The sequence below is a fragment of the Beauveria bassiana genome, assembly GCF_000280675.1.
Source record: "Beauveria bassiana ARSEF 2860 unplaced genomic scaffold BBA_S00003, whole genome shotgun sequence".
Classification (NCBI taxonomy): Eukaryota; Fungi; Ascomycota; class Sordariomycetes; order Hypocreales; family Cordycipitaceae; genus Beauveria; species Beauveria bassiana.
The window spans coordinates 528610-549614 of NW_007930838.1; the positions used below are offsets into that span (position 1 = coordinate 528610).

At 55.0% G+C, this 21005-nt stretch overlaps 6 protein-coding genes across 6 annotated transcripts; 4 read left to right on the plus strand and 2 right to left on the minus strand.

Moving 5' to 3' along the window:
* Positions 1 to 2326: 2326 nt before the first annotated feature.
* On the plus strand, positions 2327 to 4852 carry BBA_01399 (calcium/proton exchanger; the record flags this gene model as incomplete). Its single annotated transcript, XM_008596496.1, has 1 exon — positions 2327 to 4852. One exon carries the CDS (start codon positions 2327 to 2329, stop codon positions 4850 to 4852), a length of 2526 nt encoding a protein of 841 aa, XP_008594718.1.
* A 556-nt stretch (positions 4853 to 5408) lies between these two features.
* BBA_01400 (SPRY domain-containing protein) lies at positions 5409 to 6683 on the plus strand (the record flags this gene model as incomplete). The annotated part of the gene is made up of 1 exon (XM_008596497.1): positions 5409 to 6683. The coding sequence occupies one exon, from the start codon at positions 5409 to 5411 to the stop codon at positions 6681 to 6683; it is 1275 nt and encodes a 424-aa protein (XP_008594719.1).
* Positions 6684 to 7060: 377 nt separating this feature from the next.
* Positions 7061 to 8983, plus strand: BBA_01401 (uncharacterized protein; the record flags this gene model as incomplete). The annotated part of the gene is made up of 3 exons (XM_008596498.1): positions 7061 to 7122; positions 7203 to 7251; positions 7343 to 8983. 3 exons carry the CDS (start codon positions 7061 to 7063, stop codon positions 8981 to 8983), a joined length of 1752 nt encoding a protein of 583 aa, XP_008594720.1.
* Positions 8984 to 9376: 393 nt separating this feature from the next.
* On the minus strand, positions 9377 to 13348 carry BBA_01402 (putative RAD50 protein; the record flags this gene model as incomplete). The annotated part of the gene is made up of 2 exons (XM_008596499.1): positions 9377 to 13093; positions 13142 to 13348. 2 exons carry the CDS (start codon positions 13346 to 13348, stop codon positions 9377 to 9379), a joined length of 3924 nt encoding a protein of 1307 aa, XP_008594721.1.
* Positions 13349 to 16454: 3106 nt separating this feature from the next.
* Positions 16455 to 18012, plus strand: BBA_01403 (Cutinase palindrome-binding protein (PBP); the record flags this gene model as incomplete). Its single annotated transcript, XM_008596500.1, has 2 exons — positions 16455 to 17796; positions 17855 to 18012. The coding sequence occupies 2 exons, from the start codon at positions 16455 to 16457 to the stop codon at positions 18010 to 18012; spliced, it is 1500 nt and encodes a 499-aa protein (XP_008594722.1).
* A 473-nt stretch (positions 18013 to 18485) lies between these two features.
* BBA_01404 (fungal specific transcription factor) lies at positions 18486 to 20920 on the minus strand (the record flags this gene model as incomplete). Its single annotated transcript, XM_008596501.1, has 3 exons — positions 18486 to 20003; positions 20081 to 20115; positions 20164 to 20920. The coding sequence occupies 3 exons, from the start codon at positions 20918 to 20920 to the stop codon at positions 18486 to 18488; spliced, it is 2310 nt and encodes a 769-aa protein (XP_008594723.1).
* Positions 20921 to 21005: the final 85 nt, after the last annotated feature.

Sequence of the window (21005 nt, forward strand, 5' to 3'; positions counted from 1 at the left end):
TTCTGCTTTCTAGTTTCTTGATGCCGTAACTACGTTAATCGACGGCTTTCTGGCTATGGCATGTCTGGTTAACATTGCAGATCCAAGGCAGTGTAGGCAGTGTTGCCAATGTGGCAGTTTGATAGTTAACGGGCGTACATACGAGTCAGTATTTGCAAGCATCAACTTAATTCAACACAATATGACCGTCCGCATCTGGTTGAGCAGTTGGCCATCCTCTTCGATGCATCGCAAGCGGGCAGGTGGCCTGCGCGCAGGTAGCCTCAAAGCCGCCACAACCAAAGAGCGACTACAGATTGGAATTCCACCAAATATGCGGGACAAGCGGAACTGGAACAGAAAACTTGCGACGAAATCCGTCAAAGGAAATAAATGATAATAATTGACGTGGAGAATAGGACTTTGACTGTGATGCCAGTTTTTCAAGCGCGCCGGGAAGATTTCGAATATGGCTGTGCACTAACACGACGGCGGCTTTGAATCCGGTGATTCAGATTCAGTCTCCTATGCTAGATGGTATTCCGAGCATATCAGCAAGGTACGATCAATGCCATATCCAAAAGACTCGTTACTGCGCGACAAGGCTCGCACAGAGTTTCCAAGATTTCTTGAGGAGAAGCTGGACGTCGTGCAACTCTGCGAAATTTTGAAAAAACTGAAGCCAACTCATGCGGATAGGGTGCAGAAATGTTTTGAGTAACAATTTCAAGACTGGCGCGCCTAAGCAAGCACGGTGATCTGAATGATCTGCTTGCAAGTGTACAACCTGAGTGTTTGTGTGACCCCCATTCTGTTCCCTGGTAAATCGGACCGGGGAAGGGGGGTGGGGGCGGGGCGCGCAAGATGAAGAAGTGCCAAGTTATTATTGGCCTGGAACAAATCGAGATGGCGAGAGTTGACAGGTCTGTAGACACGGCCAAATCACAAGCCCAAAGGCAAATCCATCTATCTGAGCCGTGGCGCTGGCGGAATAACGGAGCCTAACAATGTCGGGGTGATTACAACTGTAGTCTGTAGCTTGGACCCCCAAACTGGGTGACAAAACAAGCCGACAGTGCTCGAGCAAACGCGTCAGCAAGGCCAGTGAGTGTAGCTTTCGAAACACATGTTTTACGAATTTAGAATTATCATCATCAAATACACTAGATAATTCGGTCTATAGTGGGCAATTTAATAAGAGTGCTTGTCGTCCATGTTGCTACTTTCTCTATTGTCTAAAGTAGGCCCCTTTCTGGATCCATCTATCCTGCACCCGTGGGCCCCCCTAACATACAGTGGCTTGTTAGCATGCAAAACAAGGTTCCCGGACCTCAACTCCGCTGACGTTATAACTCCCGATAAGCTGGCGATTTCATGCACTTTCACCACGGGGGCTCGCACGACCTATGACGACTACATCTCTTGTATAGCTGGGGAATTCGCGACGTGTACCAGCCAGCATAGCGCGGCATCTTGTATTTGGTCGGGGACTGCTGCAAAATGCAAGCCACAATTTTATTATGAAGCTTAAATCACGTCAACATGCAGCATCTTGGGAAGCAAATGTGAGGCGTGGTTCCCTGATTGCGTGGCGAGTGGGGGTGACATGGTGTGCCAAACAACTGTGGCTCAGCAGGGTGGCCCATTGTATTGTTAGCGGGTGGCACCCAGCACCGCTGTGTTTTTAGCATATTGGGGGTCCACTTGGCAGCTGGTCTTGGATCAAGCAAGGTTGAGTGGCGGCGTTGGAGGCCACTAGGTAGCCACTAACGTGTGCGCGTCACTGTGCACCAGCATTTCCGGCTCTGGATCAAACAAACGTCAGCCATTGCCTGGAATCCTGAATTTTGCAGAATCAGCTGTGAAGAGGTATACATTGCTTTATTGTTGTTCACTGCCGATTCATGTCTGCCCTTCTACATCTTCTTGTATACATCTTCTCGTCAAAGAATACAAACACGGGTTTCATTTGCCTTTTACACCGCCACACGGAAATACTGGTACCTTGCGTCTTAGCGTCATCTTGCACGGTACGTAGGTACCTCGCCCCTCTTGGCTTGCAAGCTTGATTTGAGCCACAAGTGAATCTGTGCATCTATCTACTTGCCTACATAGATCCCCCACATCACATCTCCCTTCCCGTCTTTGCCCTCTTGGCTTTCTTCATTCCTTCATCTGTTGCCCCTCCCTCTCTGCAACATCGTGATTCATCATTTCTCCTCTACAGACTTCAACGCCAGATAATAACTACATACTCTTTCCCTCTTCTTCCCGCTGCAGCCTGTAGATTGACCTCATTACCCCTACTCTGCCAATACCTCTACGCCCTTCAGCTCAAACCTCTTCGATGAAGGAAGACTCTCCTGTCCCTCCCGATATAGATGGCCAACCGTCTACCTCTGCAACTGCCCAATCCGGACTTTCCGGCCGCTCGTCGCCCATCCGACACGCCGGCCGCATCCAACCGTCGCCCGGCTCACTAAGCAACGCGTCGGCTTCCTCCAAAGCAAACACGAACCCCCTCACCACCAGCAATACCTCCTCCTCTGCCGCCGCTTACGCAACAAGAGAGAAGAATGGTCTCGAACGTGCCTCCACCGGTCCTATCGCAGGCTCTCGTGCTACTCGCCACGATGACCGCAGCGCTCCCCGTTTCCCGCATGGCCTCGATGGCCGCTCCGTCAGCGGCTTGTCCAGCAACAACCTCTCCTCTGTCGCATCACCGCAAGACGAGGGGCAGGGGCCTGTCCTAGACACAAAGGAACACGGTCTCGATAACCTCAACCGTCAAGACACTGACGTCATCACCGGCAGTCATGTCAGCACCAACATCAATCAGCCTCAAAGCCGGACCTTGATGCAGGAGGCTCGTAGAAGCTTTTGGCTCGTTGTCACCTACAGTTGGATGAACCTTTTGCTCATCTTTGTCCCCGTCGGCATCATCGTTGCCAACATTAAAGGCATCAACGGCGGCATCGTCTTTGCCATGAATTGCATTGCCGTCATCCCTCTCGCCGGTCTTTTGAGTCACGCTACCGAGTCTGTCGCCTCCAAAATGGGAGACGCTCTCGGGGCCCTGCTCAACATTACCTTTGGTAATGCCGTTGAGCTCATAATCTTCATCATTGCCCTTTCCAAGAACGAGATTCGCATTGTCCAGGCCTCTCTCCTCGGCTCCATTCTGGCCAATCTGCTCCTAATCCTCGGTATGGGCTTCTTCCTCGGCGGCCTGCGCTTTCGAGAGCAAGTCTATAATAGCACCGTCACCCAAATGAGTGCTTGCCTCCTCAGTTTGAGCGTCATCAGCCTGGTCCTTCCTACAGCCTTTCACGCCTCCTTCAAGGATGATAACCTAGCCAACGAGCGCTCCCTCAAGATCAGTCGTGGCACTAGTGTCATCTTGCTCATTGTCTACATCATGTACCTGCTCTTCCAGCTCAAGTCACACGCATATATGTACGAGTCGACGCCCCAGCACATTGTAGATGCTGAAGCCCTTCCTGGCCCTGCTGCTGGCTGGCTCAACTCGTCCAGCTCCGACGAGAGCTCCTCGTCCAGCTCCGATTCAGACGACTCGAGCCGCTCCAGATACACTGTCCGCAAGAAGATGCGCAAGGTTCTTCGCCCCCGACGCCGTACCAAGTCCTCTACCACTTCCCAGGATGGCTACGACAAGGACGGCCGCTCTTCCTCCATCGCAACCAATAACACTGGCAGTCCTCAAGACGACGCCGGACATGCCGAAACATCGTCGACCAAGCCCCCCTTTTTCTCCAGAATGTCTTCGTCGGAGAATGCAGAAGAGGCCATTGAGGAAGACGAGGTCCCGAGGAAGCATGGTAAAGAGCGTCGTCATAAGCATCGTTCAGGCAAGAGACGCCGCAGGTTCTCCTTCCGCCGCGAGAGTCTGCCTGGCGACGGTCAGCCTGTAGAGAACGGTACTCTGCCAGCACAACACAACAACGAGCCCAAGCGCATTGACTTTGCACTGGCCAAAGACGGTCCGCCCACGGCTGAGGAGGATCACGTCCCGCCCCTCCCCTCTAGCGACGGTGCTACTCACACGCAGCAGCAGCAACCTGGAGCGACGAAGCGTCCTACTTTTCAGGCTCTTCGAACCATCTCTGTTCGCAATCTTGCTCCTAGCGTCTTTGTTCAGAAGCCTGATCCTACCGATTTGTTTCCTGCCGCCGCTCCTGGTCCCGTTCCCCGCGTTCGTTACGGTATTCGCCGCACCAACTCGCTGCCGGACAGGCTTTCTCAGCCGCAGCAATTTGTGCGTGCTCCTGGTGCCTTCTTTCCCGCACAAGTCCCTCTGTCAACTTTCCGCACCGGCACTGTTCCTGCCGCCATCGACTCCGAGGTTGACGACGATGGCCATCTTACCAAGTGGGCGGCCGTTGTTCTGCTTCTGATCACAACCGGTCTGGTCGCCGCCTGTGCCGAGTTTTTGGTTGATTCCATCAAGGACGTCACTAGCGACTCGTCAAGTGTGGGCGAAATCTTTATTGGTCTCATCATTCTTCCGATTGTTGGCAACGCCGCCGAGCACGTCACTGCCATTACGGTGGCGATGAAGAATAAAATGGATCTGGCTATCGGCGTCGCTGTTGGTAGTTCTATTCAGATTGCCCTGTTTGTCACGCCACTGATTGTCATTCTGGGCTGGATCATGAATCGCGACATGACGCTGTATTTTACGCTGTTTGAGACGGTTTGCCTCTTTGTGTCGACTTTCATCGTCAACTTTCTTGTTTTGGACGGTCGGAGTAACTATCTCGAAGGAGCGTTGCTGTGTGCCGTCTATGTGATTATTGCCGTCGTGGCATTCTTTTATCCAAACCCCAATGAAGCGAGCAGCTGGGGCGCTTAAGTAAATACGCAAGTTTGTAATCACTTTTTCTTTTTTTTTTCTTGGGACGAAGCATGGAAATCATTTTCATCTTGTTCTTTTTGACTAGAAAGGCCAATGCCGAATGTAAACAATACTCACATTCTAGATGAAAATACATACATCAACAAAGTTTGACTTTTATTATAACCTAGATAAAAAAGTCGATGGCGCGCCACTTGTGATGTGATTTGAATTGTGCATGTCATTGCCGCTTTGCAACTGGCCACTGTGGCGCCCTGTGCCCCGCGACAAGGAAGCTTCGCCCCGACCGGCGACGAGGCGCTGACTTGGCGGCCTCAGCCCCAATCCTTAGCCTTCCTAGCCTTCCTTGTACATCACAAGCGAGCAGCGCGAGGCGGCTGCGCAAATTCATCAACTTTGTCGTATATATTTTCCTTGGTCCCGCCTTTGTGCTGCAAGTTCTCTCCAAAACACGTTTGTCCTGTCAATTTGTAACAGCACCAAGAGGCGTTTCAGCTTTGCCCCCAACTCAGCCCTACATCAAAAGCAACTCACATCGACTCAAGACGTCATAATGTGTTTCGGAGGAAAGAACGAGAGGTCGGACGATCCGCCGCCACGACCGGCTCAAAACTACCAGAGCCAGAGTAACGACAACGCCGGTTTTAATAATAGCAGCAGCAAAGACCACAAGATGAGCAGCTCTGCCAGCAACAGCCCCTACAGCAACCCTCCCGGCCAGGGCCAGTTCAACAATGCCGGCGTCGGCGGATCGGCGCCCAGCAACTACGGCGCGCCGGGACAGGAGCAGTACGCGCCGCCGCCCGGTCCTCCGCCCTCGCACACCCAGCAGCCGCAGGACGACTTTGCGCCTCCTCCCGGCCCTCCGCCGTCACATCGGCCGTCGCAGCAAGCGCAGGACGAGTACGCGCCGCCGCCCGGCCCGCCCCCGGGCAAGAGCCGCGATAACACGGGCTGGATAGCGCCGCCGCAGGACGGTCCCTCGCAGCCGCCGAAGCAGCAGCACGATTGGGAAGCGGCAGTGCCGGACACGTCGCTGTTTCCACCGCCGCCGGCCATTTTCAGCGGCTACGACGCCTCGCCGGTCAACAACTCAACCGAGGCCGAGGCGGAAGCCGGCGAGGCCTGGTGCGCGCAGTACCCTCTCACGCAGCCCATCCGGCTCGACGCCGCCGGCGCCGAGGCTCTACGCAGCAGCAACTTTCGGCTCATCGAGCCCCAGGGGTTCCGTGGCCGCCTGACCTGGCAAGGTGCGGGCGCGTGGGCGGTCAGCACGCCGCGCGACGCGCCTGACGCCACGCTCATCAGCTACCCGCCGCTGTACGTGGTGTCGGAGCACGACCCGACACGCACGGGGCGTCCTCGGAGCGTCTACTACGAGGTAAAGATTAGCCGCAACAGCCCGTCGGCCAACGTGGCGCTGGGCTACACGGCGCTGCCGTACCCGGGCTTCCGGCTGCCCGGGTGGCACCGCGCGTCGCTGGCGGTGCACGGCGACGACGGGCACAAGTACATCAACGACCGCTGGGGCGGCAAGGACTTTACAGTCGCGTTTAACCGCGGTGATGTATACGGCATCGGGCTGCGCATCGGGCCGTCGCGCGAGGCGGCGCACAAGGCGAGCGTGCACATCTTCTTCACCAAAAACGGCGTCGAGGCGGGCGGGTGGGACCTACACGAGGAGACGGACGCGGAGCAGGACTTGCCGGTGACGGGCTTGGAGGGATTTCACGACTTGTGTGCGTCGGTGGGCGTCTTTGAGGGTACCGAGTTTGAGGTGGTGTTTGATCCGGCAAAGTGGATGTATCGGGGCATTGGGAAGGAGTGAGTGATGGTGAGATGGGCGACGGTAAAGAGTGTAACAAGGCGCGTGTAGCCCAGCGACGAGTCTTTTAGTTGAAGCGATGATGAGCAAATTTCTACTGCACCTTCTTTGCAGGAATACAATCAATAGCAAAATATGATTTTATACCAAAACCAAATGTTTTTTACATATGCGACGAGCTCGCCGGACGGCGGCCCCCACCCGAGGCGCGGCGCTGACCGACCCAAGGCACGTACCTACCTACCTAACAAAAAAAAGGTTATTGCGTGCCGCCAGGTCGCAAACCGCTCTCTGCAACGCCCGACATCTCCCTCTCCCACCTCTATTCATCAGCCGCCGCGTCCATACATACCACTCTCCACGCGCGCGACCGAACCGCCATGGACGTTGACGATGATCATAACATGCTCGTCAGGGTTGCGGCCGGCGAGACGCTCGAGCTGTACGTTTGCTACCTAGCCGCGGAACCCCGACCGCCGCGTGCGTCGCCGCCGCTGTTTTGCTAACGAGGAGAATTTACAGGGACGCCTGGCCTGCGCTGCAGATTGATATTCTTGCGCGCCTAGACAAGGTATAGGTTCTTGCTGCTACATGGTTGACTGACTGGCTGGCGAGAGGCAAAAAAAGAAATTGGGCTAACGGCGATCGGATGTTCATGGCAGATTGCGCACACGGTATTCACAATCCCCGACCTGTCTCCGCCGCGCCAACTGCGACGGTCCCTTGATAACGGCGAGTCCTCGTCCCCGTCGCCAATCGCTGAGCCCTCTTCGCAAGAGGCCGACAAGGAGAATGCGCCGGTTCGTACCGACGACGAGACAAAGAACGAGGGGGAAAAGGCCGACGAGACGCCTGAACAGCCCAGAGAAGCTACGGCGGCGGGCGGCGACGACACAGATGCCGTCATGGAAACGGGCAACGAGAACAGCACAGAGACGACAAACGAGGGAGCAACAACACAACCAAACACACAGCCAGAAACATCCGCCGGCGATCCCCCGTCAGGGTCGATAGCGGCAGACCCCAGCAGCAGCAGCAGCAGCAGCAGCTTGCCAAAGCTCCCGGTCCAGCTCGCCGCCATGCTCGGAGACATCAAGAGCCACTTGCAGACCTTTGTTCACGCGCCGCCACATACGCTACAGCGCCTGGCCGACCTCATACTACGCCCGCGTGCGCACTACCGCGCCCTAGCTACGTACCTGCACGCGGTCGACCGCGTCGTGCAAGTCACCTCGGGGCTCAGCACGTACCCGCTGCCGCCCGCCATTCCCGACATGTCGTCGATGCACATCAACGGCGTCGACGGGAGCAAGGACCCCGCCGCGTCTGTGAGCTGGAGAACGGCGACCGTCGGCGCACACAGCACCGCCGCCAATAGCACCCACGCGGCCGTGGGCTCCGACGAGGCGCTGGGCGGCGCCCTGCTGACGCCGATTCCGTGGCTGACGCGGCGGAGCCCGGAGAGCGTCGACGCGGTGTCTACGAGTAGCGGCGGCGGTAGCACGGCCGGCGGGAGTAGCAGCGGCGGCGGTGGCGGTGGTGGTGGTGGTGGCAGTGGTGCGCTGATTCACAGCGAGAGCACCGAGACGATTGACGGGCCCAACGGTGTGGGTAGCATCGAGACGGTATCGGTGAGTGTCAACGGCGTGCCGTCGACGGGCCACGCGCGCGGCGTCACTCAGGGGGAGCTGCTGCGCCAGGAGCAGCGTGCCGGCGTCGTGCCCGTCAGTCAGCTATCGCGTAACCACCACCAGCAGCAGCAGCAACAGCAACAACAGCAGCAGCAGCAGCAGCAGCAGCACGCCATGCAGCACCACCCGCTCCAGTCGCAGCACGAGGCTGGCGTATCGCGTGGCGACGAGCACGACGATGGCGAGGATGCCGCGGACGAGGAGGGGCAGCACCGACAGCATCGCCCCGCCGCGGACGCGGAAGAAGGAGCAGAAGAAGAGGAAGAAGAACAAGAACAAGAAGAAGAGGTACCGCACGCCCGCGGGCCTGACGAGATTGGCGTGGGCGATACTGGTCCCCAGACCGTCACGACGAGCGCCATGGGCGAGGGCGGCCTCGAGATGCAGGGCATCGACCTCGCCGCCGCCGTCGGCCGCCCGCCCGAGGAGGAAGAGCACCACCACACGGCGCAGGGGCGGAAGCGTACGCCAGAGGGCGAGGAGCGCGAGGAGAGGCGGGAAAACGAGGAAGAGACGGCGGCGGCGGCGCAGAGCCCCGAGGCTTTGGGGACGAAGCGCGAGGCAGAGGAAGCAGCCGCGGGGGAGCCGGCCAAGAAGCTCAAGGAGGAATGAGGGTGCTGAGAGGAGATGGGGATGGGAAAAAGTCACACGACGATTGTGATGATGGGTTTCTTATTGTTGACTTTTAAGTGTTATTAAGTATCACCTCTTTTTTTTTTTTTTTTCTTTTTTTTTCTTCTGGCGTGCGGGAAGATTATGGTGTTTGCATTTACACTTTTTTTCATTTGAACCTCTCTGTTGATACCATCCCTCACTCAATAAAAAAGACTTAGGACCATCATCACTCCACGAGTACAAGTAAAAAGAGAAAAAGGCCCGAAATATCTTTATATATATATATACACACTTTAACGCAAGCCTGAACAATGCCCCATGATGCAACAATAATACACTCTTTCTTGTTAAAGAGAGGAGAAGAAACAAAAAAAAGAAAAAGCAACTGCTTTAAAAAATCTTGGTAATGCTCTCGCGCGAAATGACGCTATTTTGCTTCTCATCACGCTTGACGCGAAAGAAGCTATCGCAAAAGTCACTACATCGCATGTGCCGCAAGAATTCCTCGTCGTGGGTAATGACAATGAGCTGAAAGTTGCTCTGGGCCTGGCGGGCGCGGATAATGGCGTGCAGGCTCTCGGCGAGGCTCTTGATGTTGTCGCGGTCGAGGTTGGTGGTGGGCTCGTCGAGGGCGACGAGGCCGCAGTTGACGCCAAACGACTCGGCGAGCGCGAGGCGGACAATGATGCTGGCGAGCACCTTTTGGCCCGCCGAGCAGCGCCCGCGCATGTCCATCTCGGCGTCCTGCTTGACCATGCACAGCCGGTAGTTGTAGTTGCGCCGCCCCGTCGTGCCCTCATTGTCGGAGCGAATCAGGATCGTGTCAATGTCGGTGCCCTGGTAGGTGCTCTGCCACAGCTCCCCCGCGATGCGGTTCACCTCGGCCATCTTCATGGCGTGGAACTGCATCACGGCCTTGTCCACGGCCGAACCGCACTGCGCGAGGTCTTCAATGGCTGCCTTGGTCGTCTCCACGCGAATGTGCGACTCGCGGTACTTTTGCTTGGCGTCCTTGTAGTCCATTTCCCACTCCTTGAGGAGCCGGTCCAGATCCTCGTCTTTGGTCTTCATTGCCCCCATGACTGACCCTCGTTCGGCAAAGAGTCTATTGGACTGATTCTCAAGGGCGCGCGCTTCGCCTTGCAGACGTTCATAGTCTTCATGAGCATTCCGATTTTCCAACTCGTCAATCTCGTCTCGTAAAACCTCGAGTGTTCTCAGGTGTTTGCGGTAATTCAGGTTGTCGTTGATATTCTCCTTTGTGCGGTCCCCATTGTCAATGTCTTGTTTCAGCTTGTTTGTGCGTTGCGTCAGCTCAGTAATTTCTGCTTCTGTAGTTGTTATAGTCTGCTCCAGAGCTGCAATGGCGCGCTGATTTGAAGCCAGATTCGAGGCGCCACCGCGGTCTTCATAGTCTTGAATATCTGACTCAATCATCTTGATCTCGTTGATTGACGTGGCAACTGAATCTCGATTCTCGGTAATGGCCTGCTCTTTTTCCCTACCGCGCTTCAACGTGTCGTCGCGAATAGACCGTGCTTCTGTGATTCGAGGCTCGACCTTTTCCAGCTCCTGATCAGCGCGTTGAATGGCTTCGCGTTGGTGGGCTAGCTCTTCTTTGAGATTATGTATTTGACCTTGTAAGTCTTCCTTTTTATCGAGTTGGCCTGAAGTGAGGCTAATTCTGTTTCGCAACTCGCTTTTCTCAAGCTCAAGGGCACTGATCTGGTCTCGAGCTCGCTGTCTGTCATTTGTGAGTTTTGCAACTCGATTTTTCGAGGCACGCATCTGTTCTGAGACGGTGCCTTGGAGTTCGTGGATTTCGTCGGCACTACGACCACTGCCAGCAGATTGTTGCTGGGAAGCAATGCGCTCAACCTGGCTTTCAGAGTCTTGAATCTCCCTCAGAGTCTGTCCGATGTTGCTGACAGTCTTCGACATGTCGTCCAAATCACGTTGCCTTTCTTCTTCGGCCGTAACAGCGGCATCGTGCTCCTCAAGCAGTCTTTCAATCGACTCATAATCGGTTTCAATGGACTTGCGTTCATTGCGCAGTTCAGGAAGTTCATTGCCCAATCTCTCGTACGTATCATACTGGCTTCGCACCGCAATAAGAGATTGCAAGGTAGACGAGGCTTCACTCAAATCTTGCTCGGCCTCTACTTTCGTCTTTGAGTTCAAGTGCCGGTCAATTTTGGCGCGCAACCGGTCGATGCTAGCAGTCTGGTTGTCATCAAAATGCCTATCGCAAAGTAGACAGGTCTTCTTTGCATCAAGTGCTCGCTTGCACTTGGTATAGTAGTCTTTGAGGGCATCAATGAGACTGAGGTCATCTCGCAAAGTCTCTATTTGCTGCTCCGTTGCCGAAACCTCTTCCGGATAGTCTTCTATTACGGCGGAATCTCGCACGCTTTGGAGCGCTTTGAGGACTTGCTCCTTGCACTCGTTTTGCTGTGTCTGCTTTTGTTCGTAGGTCTCTTTGATAGTTTTGAGCTTGTAGTCTACCTTGGCTTGCTTTTGGCGGGTCTGTTCTTGCTGCTGGCGAGCCTCTTGAAGAGATTTGTTTTGGGCTGCGAGTAAAGTTTGAAATTTACCTTCCAAGTCCTCGGGTTTCCAGCCGCCGCCAATGAGTTTATCCAACTTTGGTGTCCAGGTCTCGGTAAGTGTAGTCAGTTTGAGTTTGCGGTCAGAAAGCTCCTTCTTTCGGAAATCTAGTTGAGCTCGTTCAGACGCGAGACGGGTGCATTCGATCAGCTCTCTCCCTAGCTTATCGCTCTCGCTCTCGAGTTGCCAGAGCTTTGTGTTTTCCTCTGTCAGATGCCTATCCCAAGCTGCTGTCTCGAATTCTTGCTGAACTTGCGAGAATTTACTTTCGAGTTCCCCCAATTGGCCGTCAAGGACAGCTTTCAGACCTTCGTCAACGTTTATTAACGAAGATTCGTTCTGCAGCACAGTTGTTCTCTTCTCAATGGCCCCCATCCGCTGCTTGGCAGAAAGCCTATCTTGTGTTCGAGCAGCCTTTTGTCCTTCGAGCTCCGAGATGGTAGCAGACGCTTTGTCAAGTTCCGCAGCATTTTCCTTTTGCAGACGCTCCAGGTCTCGCTTCTTCTCAGCAAAGAGTTTCTGGATTTTGTCATTAAATTGTTTGATGAGCGCGTCGGTCAAGTCGTCGTCGTAACCGCGGAAGCCGTGACGCTGCGCAGCCTCTTGCACCATTTCCATGCGCATCTTCAGCTGGCGCTCGTGCTTTTCCTTGTCCGACTGGTGTTTGCCCTGCTCGGCAAGCTTGGTAGAAAGACTTTTGCGAGACTTGGCGAGATCTTCTTGGAGCTCGCTGTAGTGAATTTTGTTTCGATTCGCCTCCTCACTCTGGCGGCGCATACTCTCTTCGTACTGTGTTAGTTGACGCTCAAGCGATGCATCGTCTTCGGGAAGCTCATTTATTCTCTGTCGCAGCTCATTGACTGCATCTTGTCGATACTCGAGCTGTTCACGCTTGTTGCTGAGATTTTGCACAACCTGCAAAAAGCTGTTTGCCTGCTCGCGCTTTTGTCTAATTTTGTCTTGTGTGTCTTGCATTTCTGCCGTGATTGCTTCACATTTCTCCCGCGCGGCTTCAATCTCGGCTTGTAAAGCAGTCATGCGCTTCTCGGCACGTTCGCCCCGATCTTTGTTGACCTTATTATGGGCCTCGTCGTTCTGAAGTTTGCCCAGTTCCTCAACCTGCTTTTTGCGCAGAACCTTCAAGTTCTCGATGGCTTTTGTATATTTCAAGGCTTCAAAAATCTCGTCAAATCGCTTCTTCAAGGCCGATGGTTCGCTGAGAGGCCATAATGACTCGTCCTGGTGGCAAAATATGACGGCATCGAGGATAGCGGGGGAGACACCCAGTCGCTCGGGAATCATTTCGTCGAGTTGTGCTTGTCTGGTAGATGTGGTGGTCCTCTCGCCATTGTTGACCACAACGAGGGAGCAATCGAGAGTTTTTTGCGAGCGAGTGGTCTTCTTGACTGTCAACTGCAAGCTTCTGGTGGCAACATGCTGGCGGTCGTTGATGGAACGGAATTGAAGCTTGACCTGGGCCATGACTTCTTTTTCGCCGCATAGCTAGGCAATGTTAAGTAGTTGACGCGACTCTGGGATCATGATGCGCACCTTTGGATCATGAATAAATGCACCACCTTTGCTGTTGGGCGGCAGCTCGCCAGTTGTCGCATACTTGAGGCACTCGATGATGGTTGTCTTTCCAGAGCCATTGTAGCCAACGATAAGGGTCAGCGGGGTGTTGAATTGGATGGCCTCGCGGCAGGTCGGACTGAAGGAGCGGACGCCGGAAATGGAAAGCTTCTCAATGCGGGACATTTTCGACGCCTGCAAGAGGTAAGACCATGCACATGAGAAGATTGAAGCTCGCGACGGATCGTGAATGGATCAGTTCCCCGGTTTGGTGGTGGCTTTGGTGTGGGTCAAGTCTAGGCAAGCAGCCAGCTGCAGACGCGGTGCGACGATAGTGGACACGCGTTAACGGTGATGCGTGTTCACGTGCAAGTCTGGCCTCTGAAGTCAAGTCATTCGGATGACTTCTTCGGATGCGATTACGCTGAAAATTCTACAAAAAAGTGGAAGAGTGTCAAAATAGGCGAAACACATTGACTACGAGACTATCAGTAAAGTTCAGTCGCTAGTGGTCAAGCATGAAAGCACATGGACAAATTGATGCCCTGAGATTTCCAGCCCAAAGGTATTGCAGCTGCGTGAGGCCCAGGGGTGAATTTGGCGCCAGGAGCAACATTATCCCGTAGTTTGAGGATAACTATATCCCCTCGTCATTATTGACATGTCTCCATCGTTATTATCATCTCTTTCATCATGATAGTTGTCACTGATTATGCCAGTGGAAAATGCCGCCCGTGCCGCTCCAGGCTGAGCTGAGCAGATTAGCCAAGCTCTCGACGATGGAGAGCGGGTTTCAATATGTAACTATTCGCAGGCACTTGGGTGTTGGATTGCTGAAAGGAACGCTCCTGTGAAAATGTGGGAACATCACAGGGTCAGAGTAATAAAGGCATGCAGATTTCACATGCAGTGCAGATTTCATATCCAGGGTCCAATGTCTAGACGGGGCCAGGAAGTGACAGGGCAAGAGCCCTGTCGAATGTCAAGGGCGGTCTGTACCTACGGAGTACCGGTAAGAATACGGATTATGCTGCCACTCAACCGCTGTGAAAGGATGGCCAGGTCATGAACCCGCCACGAGGTTCGGAAGGTGGGAGGATGTACAAGGTATGATGAGCATTGCCCAATTCTGCCGGGGCGGCGCAGATCAGACAGCGGCTGAGTTCCGACATGTCAATCACATATCTATCACATATTAAGGACCGATGTCAGGGCAAGGGTCGGGGGAGACTCCCGAAAGAGCAGGCGATGTATCAACTAAAGCGGTCGTGGAAAGTCAAAATACGCGAGCCAGGCGATACCAGTACAAGGCAAAGGACAAAACCGAGGTGAGGGTCACTGAGCGGGAAAAGACCACGGCGAGATTTCGATTAGTGATTGAGGTTCGGCCTAGTTGCCTGGCGCTGGTTGCCTGGCACTGATTGGACTGATTGATTGGCGGAATGCAAGAGTAAGTACTAAAATGTTAAGAGGAGCAAAAAAGGTAGCGCAGGTTGCGCAGGTTTGTCCAAGGTGGCTTGACATGCAACATTAAAATTCGCGGGCTCTGTGCGGTGCGAGAGTTTTGAAAATTCCCCTCTTTTTCTTCTCTAGATTATTGACGAGCGGGCTCTGGAAGTGGTGATAAGAAAGGAGAATGAAATGAAGGAAAAAGTAAAGAGAGACTAGTAATGCAGGATGTGAGGCAAAAGCTGACGTCGCATGACGAAAATGACGGGAGCAAAGTGGCTAGAGAATGATGCGGGTGTGGCTAGAGCGGCGTGATTAGGTAGGATTGGCGAGGAAAGACGATGGTACAGGGATGCTATTCCAGCGACTTTTCGATGCGCCACAAGGCCAAGAACGACAAATTCCCTGGAGTGTCGAGCAATTTACCATGTGCACTACTCCGTGCACACAGCAAGAATCCACCAGCTCGCTGCACCACTTCGCCCCGCCATGCCGTGGAGAGATTGGCATGTATTATTAGTTATTAGTACCCAGGTAGCCAGGAGGCCAGAAAGAGTACGTTGTAGCGGGAAATTAAAGAGAAAAAAACTTTGCGTCTATTTCTCTCGAGCTAATTACAGTGCGTAGCTGTGATCAAAAAGACAGTACCTACGAAGAAACATATCAGAACGCTGCGACCGCTCTTGTCCCCCCCCTCCTCTCGTTAGCGACATGCTGCGGGCTGTCTCGGTGGTCTCGGTGGAGGGCCGGTGGATATTACCGCCCCCTCATCAACCGGGGCCTGTACCTGCCCGCCGGCCCAGGCCTTGAAAAGATTGACCTAGGTACTGGGTACGGATACTTGATGCAGCATTGGCACCTTAGCAAGTATTATACGGATCATAGACGCAAATCCGGCCTACGGATTACTCTTTTCATGTTTGGATCCCATTCTTTCTCTGCCTCGGGCTATCTGATGGAAAACGCCGAGCAGACATACAGACCATTCGCCCACTTTTGTGGCAGGACCTTTTCCTCCGGACGTCTCTTGAACCCCTCGACGACCCTCGTACCGTCGACCCTGAATTTCTGTCTGCAACCTGCAATGACCCTGCTGCAGACTGCAGTGCACAAGTGTCGAGACTCGCATAATCAGCAACGTTTCTTTTTCAGTGGCGTCTTGGGGCCCCTAGCTCAGCTCCATTCAACTCTTTGCCGAATGATATCAATCTATCCGTAATAAACAACTAGACGAATAGCTCAGTCGCTCGACGTCCACACCGAGCCCGCTTATTGTCATCATCTGTTCCCTGCTAACAGTGCTAGTCCAGACTAACTACCTTACGTTACAGAGGGTTAAGCCTGCTAAACTTGCCAACCGCCCACCATCCGTACCTTACCTACCAAGACTGCCAATCCCAACTCTGCCCAAAAAGTACTCCTCCCCTCCACATCTGCCTCGCGAGGCCTTCATTTTTTCTTCCTTCAAATCCTTTGTACCATCCCAGCTTATTTTTACATTTCCCTGCTCCTTGCCCGCCCTCGGTAGACACGACTCGCTCGACATCTCGACACGTCGACATTTCGACATCCATCTAGATAGTTGGCTCCCCGCTCAACGTCTAGGATCCGCCACCATCAACATCCGCTAGTTACCCATCTGAGGCTATAGCTCGCTGCCTCTTCCCATCGTCGCCGCCGCCGTCTCTGGCCCCCCCACTGGCCAGATCAAAAGCTGCACCAAAGAGCTGCACCAGAGAGCTGCACGAGCCCGCCCGCCCGGGACCTGCTACGTCCCAACTACCTACCTACCTAGCTTGCCAGCTCGCCAGATGCCATTGCTCGCGCGGCTGGCCTCTGCATCATGTCCCAGGGACACGCGCCGCCCCCCAACGGCTACTCAGCCTACAACGACTTAAATTTAGCCTTTCTCTCAGATGCCTCTGCACCCCAACACATGATGATGTCCTCTGCCGTTGACGACCCCGGCCCCTATAATGCTAACGAAGGCATGCGCTTTACCGATGCTCAATTGTTTGGCGAGTTCACATCTGACTTGGGCATGTCTGGTTTTGGCTCCGCCGACGCCTCCCTTGACAGTTTCAACCCCGACTTTGCCCTTGACGCCATGCTGGGCAATAGCCATGCCAATTCCGCTCTCGACCCGCCTTCCAACAATATACCCGGAGGAGGCCCTTCCCCCGTCGGCGGCCCTCCCCAGCCCATGCAGCTCACTAACCCTGGCACAAGTACTCTCAACGAGTTTACGAAGCGCCGAAACTGGCCCGCCAAAATTGTCGAAGAGCTGCGCGACTGGCTGCATATTCTAGACGCCAACGGCCGACTCAAGTTCGTCTCCCGCAGCGTCGCCGAGGTAGCTGGCTACGCCGAGGACGACCTGCGCGACATCTTCCTTAAAGATCTCATCCACCCCGACGATCAGGGCCTTTTCGTCGCTGAATTCAACGAGTCAATCGCCTCTGGCAATCCTCTTCGCATATTTTATCGCCTCAAGAAAAAGGATGGTGTTTACGGCATCTTCGAGGCTGTCGGCCATGCCCACATCGCCGCCGCCAAGTTTGCGCCCAATCCCAGCAACCAGTCTCCTTTCTGCCAAGCTGTTTTCATGGTCGCTCGCCCATACCCTACGCGAAACGCCGCTCTCCTCGACTCTTTTCTCGAACACAAGATAGAAAATGAGCGTCTCAAGCGCCGAATCGCGGAGCTGCAGCGCGAAGAGCAAGCAGATGCCCACGATGCTTGCCAGCAACTTTCCCAAGATATGAGCCAGTCTGCAGCTACCGTCTCCAACATGACCTTCTCCGACTTGACTGGTTCATCTGCCACGGCCCAGCACGGCTTTGCTAGCGCCGACACGACAATGGCGGGTACATCAGACAGTCTCGAGTTCAACGGCGCCCTTACCAGAGAAAATCTCGAAGGAGCTGCCACAGCTGCTCACCGGGACTCCCTGCGCGATAAGATGGCCCGCTTTGAGGGAGGCTCTCACGTCGATACGATTGAGATGCTCACCGGCTTGCGCTACATGGAAGGCGAGCGCAGCCGTGGCATTACTACTGGCAATACCAGCCCTGCACTAATCAAGGGCGATGCTGGTATTGCTATTCCCAAGGATCGCGATGGTCGGCTTGGCGAGAAGAAAAAGAAGATCAAAGTATCTGAGGAATATGTGTGCACTGACTGTGGTATGTTTGGCATGACGACGTTGCCCCGTATAATATCTTCTGACATTGTCGCTACCAGGTACACTTGACTCTCCCGAATGGCGCAAGGGGCCAAGCGGGCCCAAGACCTTGTGTAACGCATGTGGTCTTCGCTGGGCGAAGAAGGAGAAGAAGCGTACCAAGCTAGCCGGCGCTTCTCAGCCCACACCACCGACAGAGTTTGGTGCCGGAAGCTGACATGATATCATGGTTTTGATCCATGACTCCATCCCACAACAGTGGCTGCTACTACAACTTTTGAATTGGCATACGAAAGGCACATAGATGTTTTCTTTTTGGGCAAACGAAAATCACTATACAAGCGAGAGGATTTGGGCGCAATGGTTTGCAAACGGTGCATCGGTGTTACTCTCTTTTTTAGTGTTTTGTTGGAGCACACTACATTATACCAAAGTAGTGCTGGGATACCAGTTTACGAAATCACGGCCGGCGTACACGACTAACGGCCTACAAGTTTTGATTTCAGCGCCTGTTATTATCTCTCTTTGCCGCGAGGACAGTTTTGCCTACCAAAAGGTGCCACAGTACACGATATAGCACTCGGGCAAACCAAACAAATTCATCTAATAAGACGTCATTATTACGCAGTTATGGGTATCTCAAAGACAGTGACGATTGACCAAAAAGCAGAGTTCCAGAGAATTCTGGTTTTACATGTCGAAGCAGCTATTCATATCCTGTAAATGATGCAGAAGCCCGAATTCGTCGAGCAGAGCCAGTCCCGGGTCGATGCCGTCGAATGGCGACGACAATGTCGGAACTGACTCATCTGGTGAGGGAGACTTGGTTCCAAGCTTCCCAAACAGTGCGTCGAGGATGGACGAGATGCGCCTAGCCTCAGACGACACGGCGCTACCCCTCTGCCAGATGCTGTGCGAGTGCCGTAGCGCGGCCTCGACGACCTCTGGACCGGGGAGCGCCGCGCTGTCCGCATCATTGTCCTCGTTATAATCATGGCCGCCTCCGCTGCGCCGCTCGAGAACCGCCTCGAGCAGCGGGGAGCCAAACGGGCCGGCCAGGACACGGTACATGTGCCGGCACAGCACGACGGTGCTCATGAGAAACTCGTGCTTGATGACGGACGACGCCTGGATGCGCTGCGGAAAGAGCCCGCCGCCGGGCTTGGACTCGCTCTCGACAATGGACTGGAGGCCAAGCACCTTTACCGCGGCGCGGATGCACATGGCGTACGACTGGCGGACGTGCGCGCGGTCACCGACGGCGTCGCGCAGCTGCTCGGCCTCGTCGCGCGCGTCGCGCGCCATGAGCCGGTGCCAGTAGATGGCGATGAGACCCTTTTGCAACAGCGCGCTGGCGCCGATGCGGTGGATAATGTCGGCGGCCTTGTCAGCGATGCAGCCGAGCATGCTGTGAAACTTGCACTTGTCCGGCAGCTGGTCGTACGTGTCCTGGATGAGCTTGGTCAGCTCCTTTTCGCGCGCCACGGTCGGCGCAGGACCCTCGGGGCCAACGCTCATGTTGAAGTCGGTAATGGTGCCGATGACGACGAACAGGCGGTGCTTAGCAATGAGGTGCAGTGTCGGGGTGAGCTCAGTCCAGGGTCGCTCGGGGGGCAGCGTGGCGCAGTCCGGATCAAGGTCGGCGTCGTACAGGTTGCGCGGGAGGCGTACGTCGGCGGCGCCCGCTTTGATGAGCCGCGGCAGGCCCATCTGCGCCGAGATCATGGTGTCCATGGCGTGCACGGTGATCCACAGTCGGCGGCGCGTCTCCCCCTGGAAGGCGCTGAGGGACGGGAAATGCGACGGGTCGCGGTGATAGCCCATGCGGTAGGCGAGACGGGTCACAATGCCCGAGAGCAGCCACGCATCGGCGTGAACGTCGGCGGAGCTGGTGACCTCGATGAACTGGTAGTGCAGCAGGGCCTCGATGGCGTAGGCGCCGCCCTTGGTGTACTCGCCGAGGATGAGGCAGGCGACGACTTGGTCGACGTACGGAGGGGTGGAGAGCGGGAACGGGGAGGAGAGCGGCAGAGATGGTTGCGGTGTTGAGGAAGAGGGACTACGGCTGGAGGCGAAGGAGGAGGGAGGAGGCCTGTAGCTGTAGAGGGCCCATGCAGCTTCGGTCTGGCTCGCGACGCTCATGATGCCAAAGAGCATGGCGATCCATAAGATGGGTGTTTCATGGGGTGATGTCCAGAATTTCTCATACTAGCAAGTGTGATTGTCAGCTCGAATGTAAGTCGAGGCAGTAGTCGGTAGTCGTGATGGCGTCTCTGCGTGCGTACCTGGCGGAGGAAGCTCCCAGAATGGATGATGGCGACTATTTAGAGCAGCAGCCCGTGTTAGCTGATTATTTTTTCAGACGCACATTTCGTGTGGGTAGTCGTCGACGCACGCGGCAACATCATGTTGTTAAAGTACAGCAGCACCAGCCGATCCACGACCTCGCGCGCCGGCATGGCCCCAAGAATGTCGTCGAGTAAGTGCGTCCTGTGCCCGCCAAACAGCAGCTGAAAGCGCCTCTTGCCCAGCGTCGGCGCAGCCAGTGGCCGCTGCGGCGTCTCGTGGTCATCTCCGGCCTCTTCTCCCTTGTAGTACTGATTGTCGCTCTGGTCGCCGGGGAAGAAATCGTCGTCGTCGTCGTCGTCGTCATCGGCGTCGGCGGCCGTCCAAAGGGCCTTGAGCTCGGATAGGCCGCTGAGCACGGCACTCCAGTGCGGACTGCTGACGTAGGCGCTCTTTGCGCTGTCGATTTTCAGCCTGCCAATGTCGGGCGCATGCAACGACGACGACGACGACAACGACAACGGCGAGGTGACGGCCGTCGTTGTCGTCGTTGTCGCGACTGGCGCGGGAGCAAGAGGCTCAGTGCATTTGGCGCATAGCTGAGGCGGGATTATCGATGTATCGGAAGGAGGATCCTGCTGGAGGAGCTGCACGACGAGGCCCTCGAGATGGTTGATGCGGTCTTGGAAGCTGGCGGCGGCGGCCGTGGCGGGCGTGGACGCGGACGGGACGACGGTGCTGGTGTCGGGAAAGGCGCATGATGAGGCGAGGCCCCGGGACGAGCAGTTCCAGCAGGGCTGCACGCGGTTGCATCGCAGTCTTTTTTGATTTTTGGACATGTTAGCCGATGCACTCATGCTGAGTGCGCACAATAACAAAAAAGAATAAAAACGGGAAAAAAGTCAAAAAAAAAAAAAAAAAAAA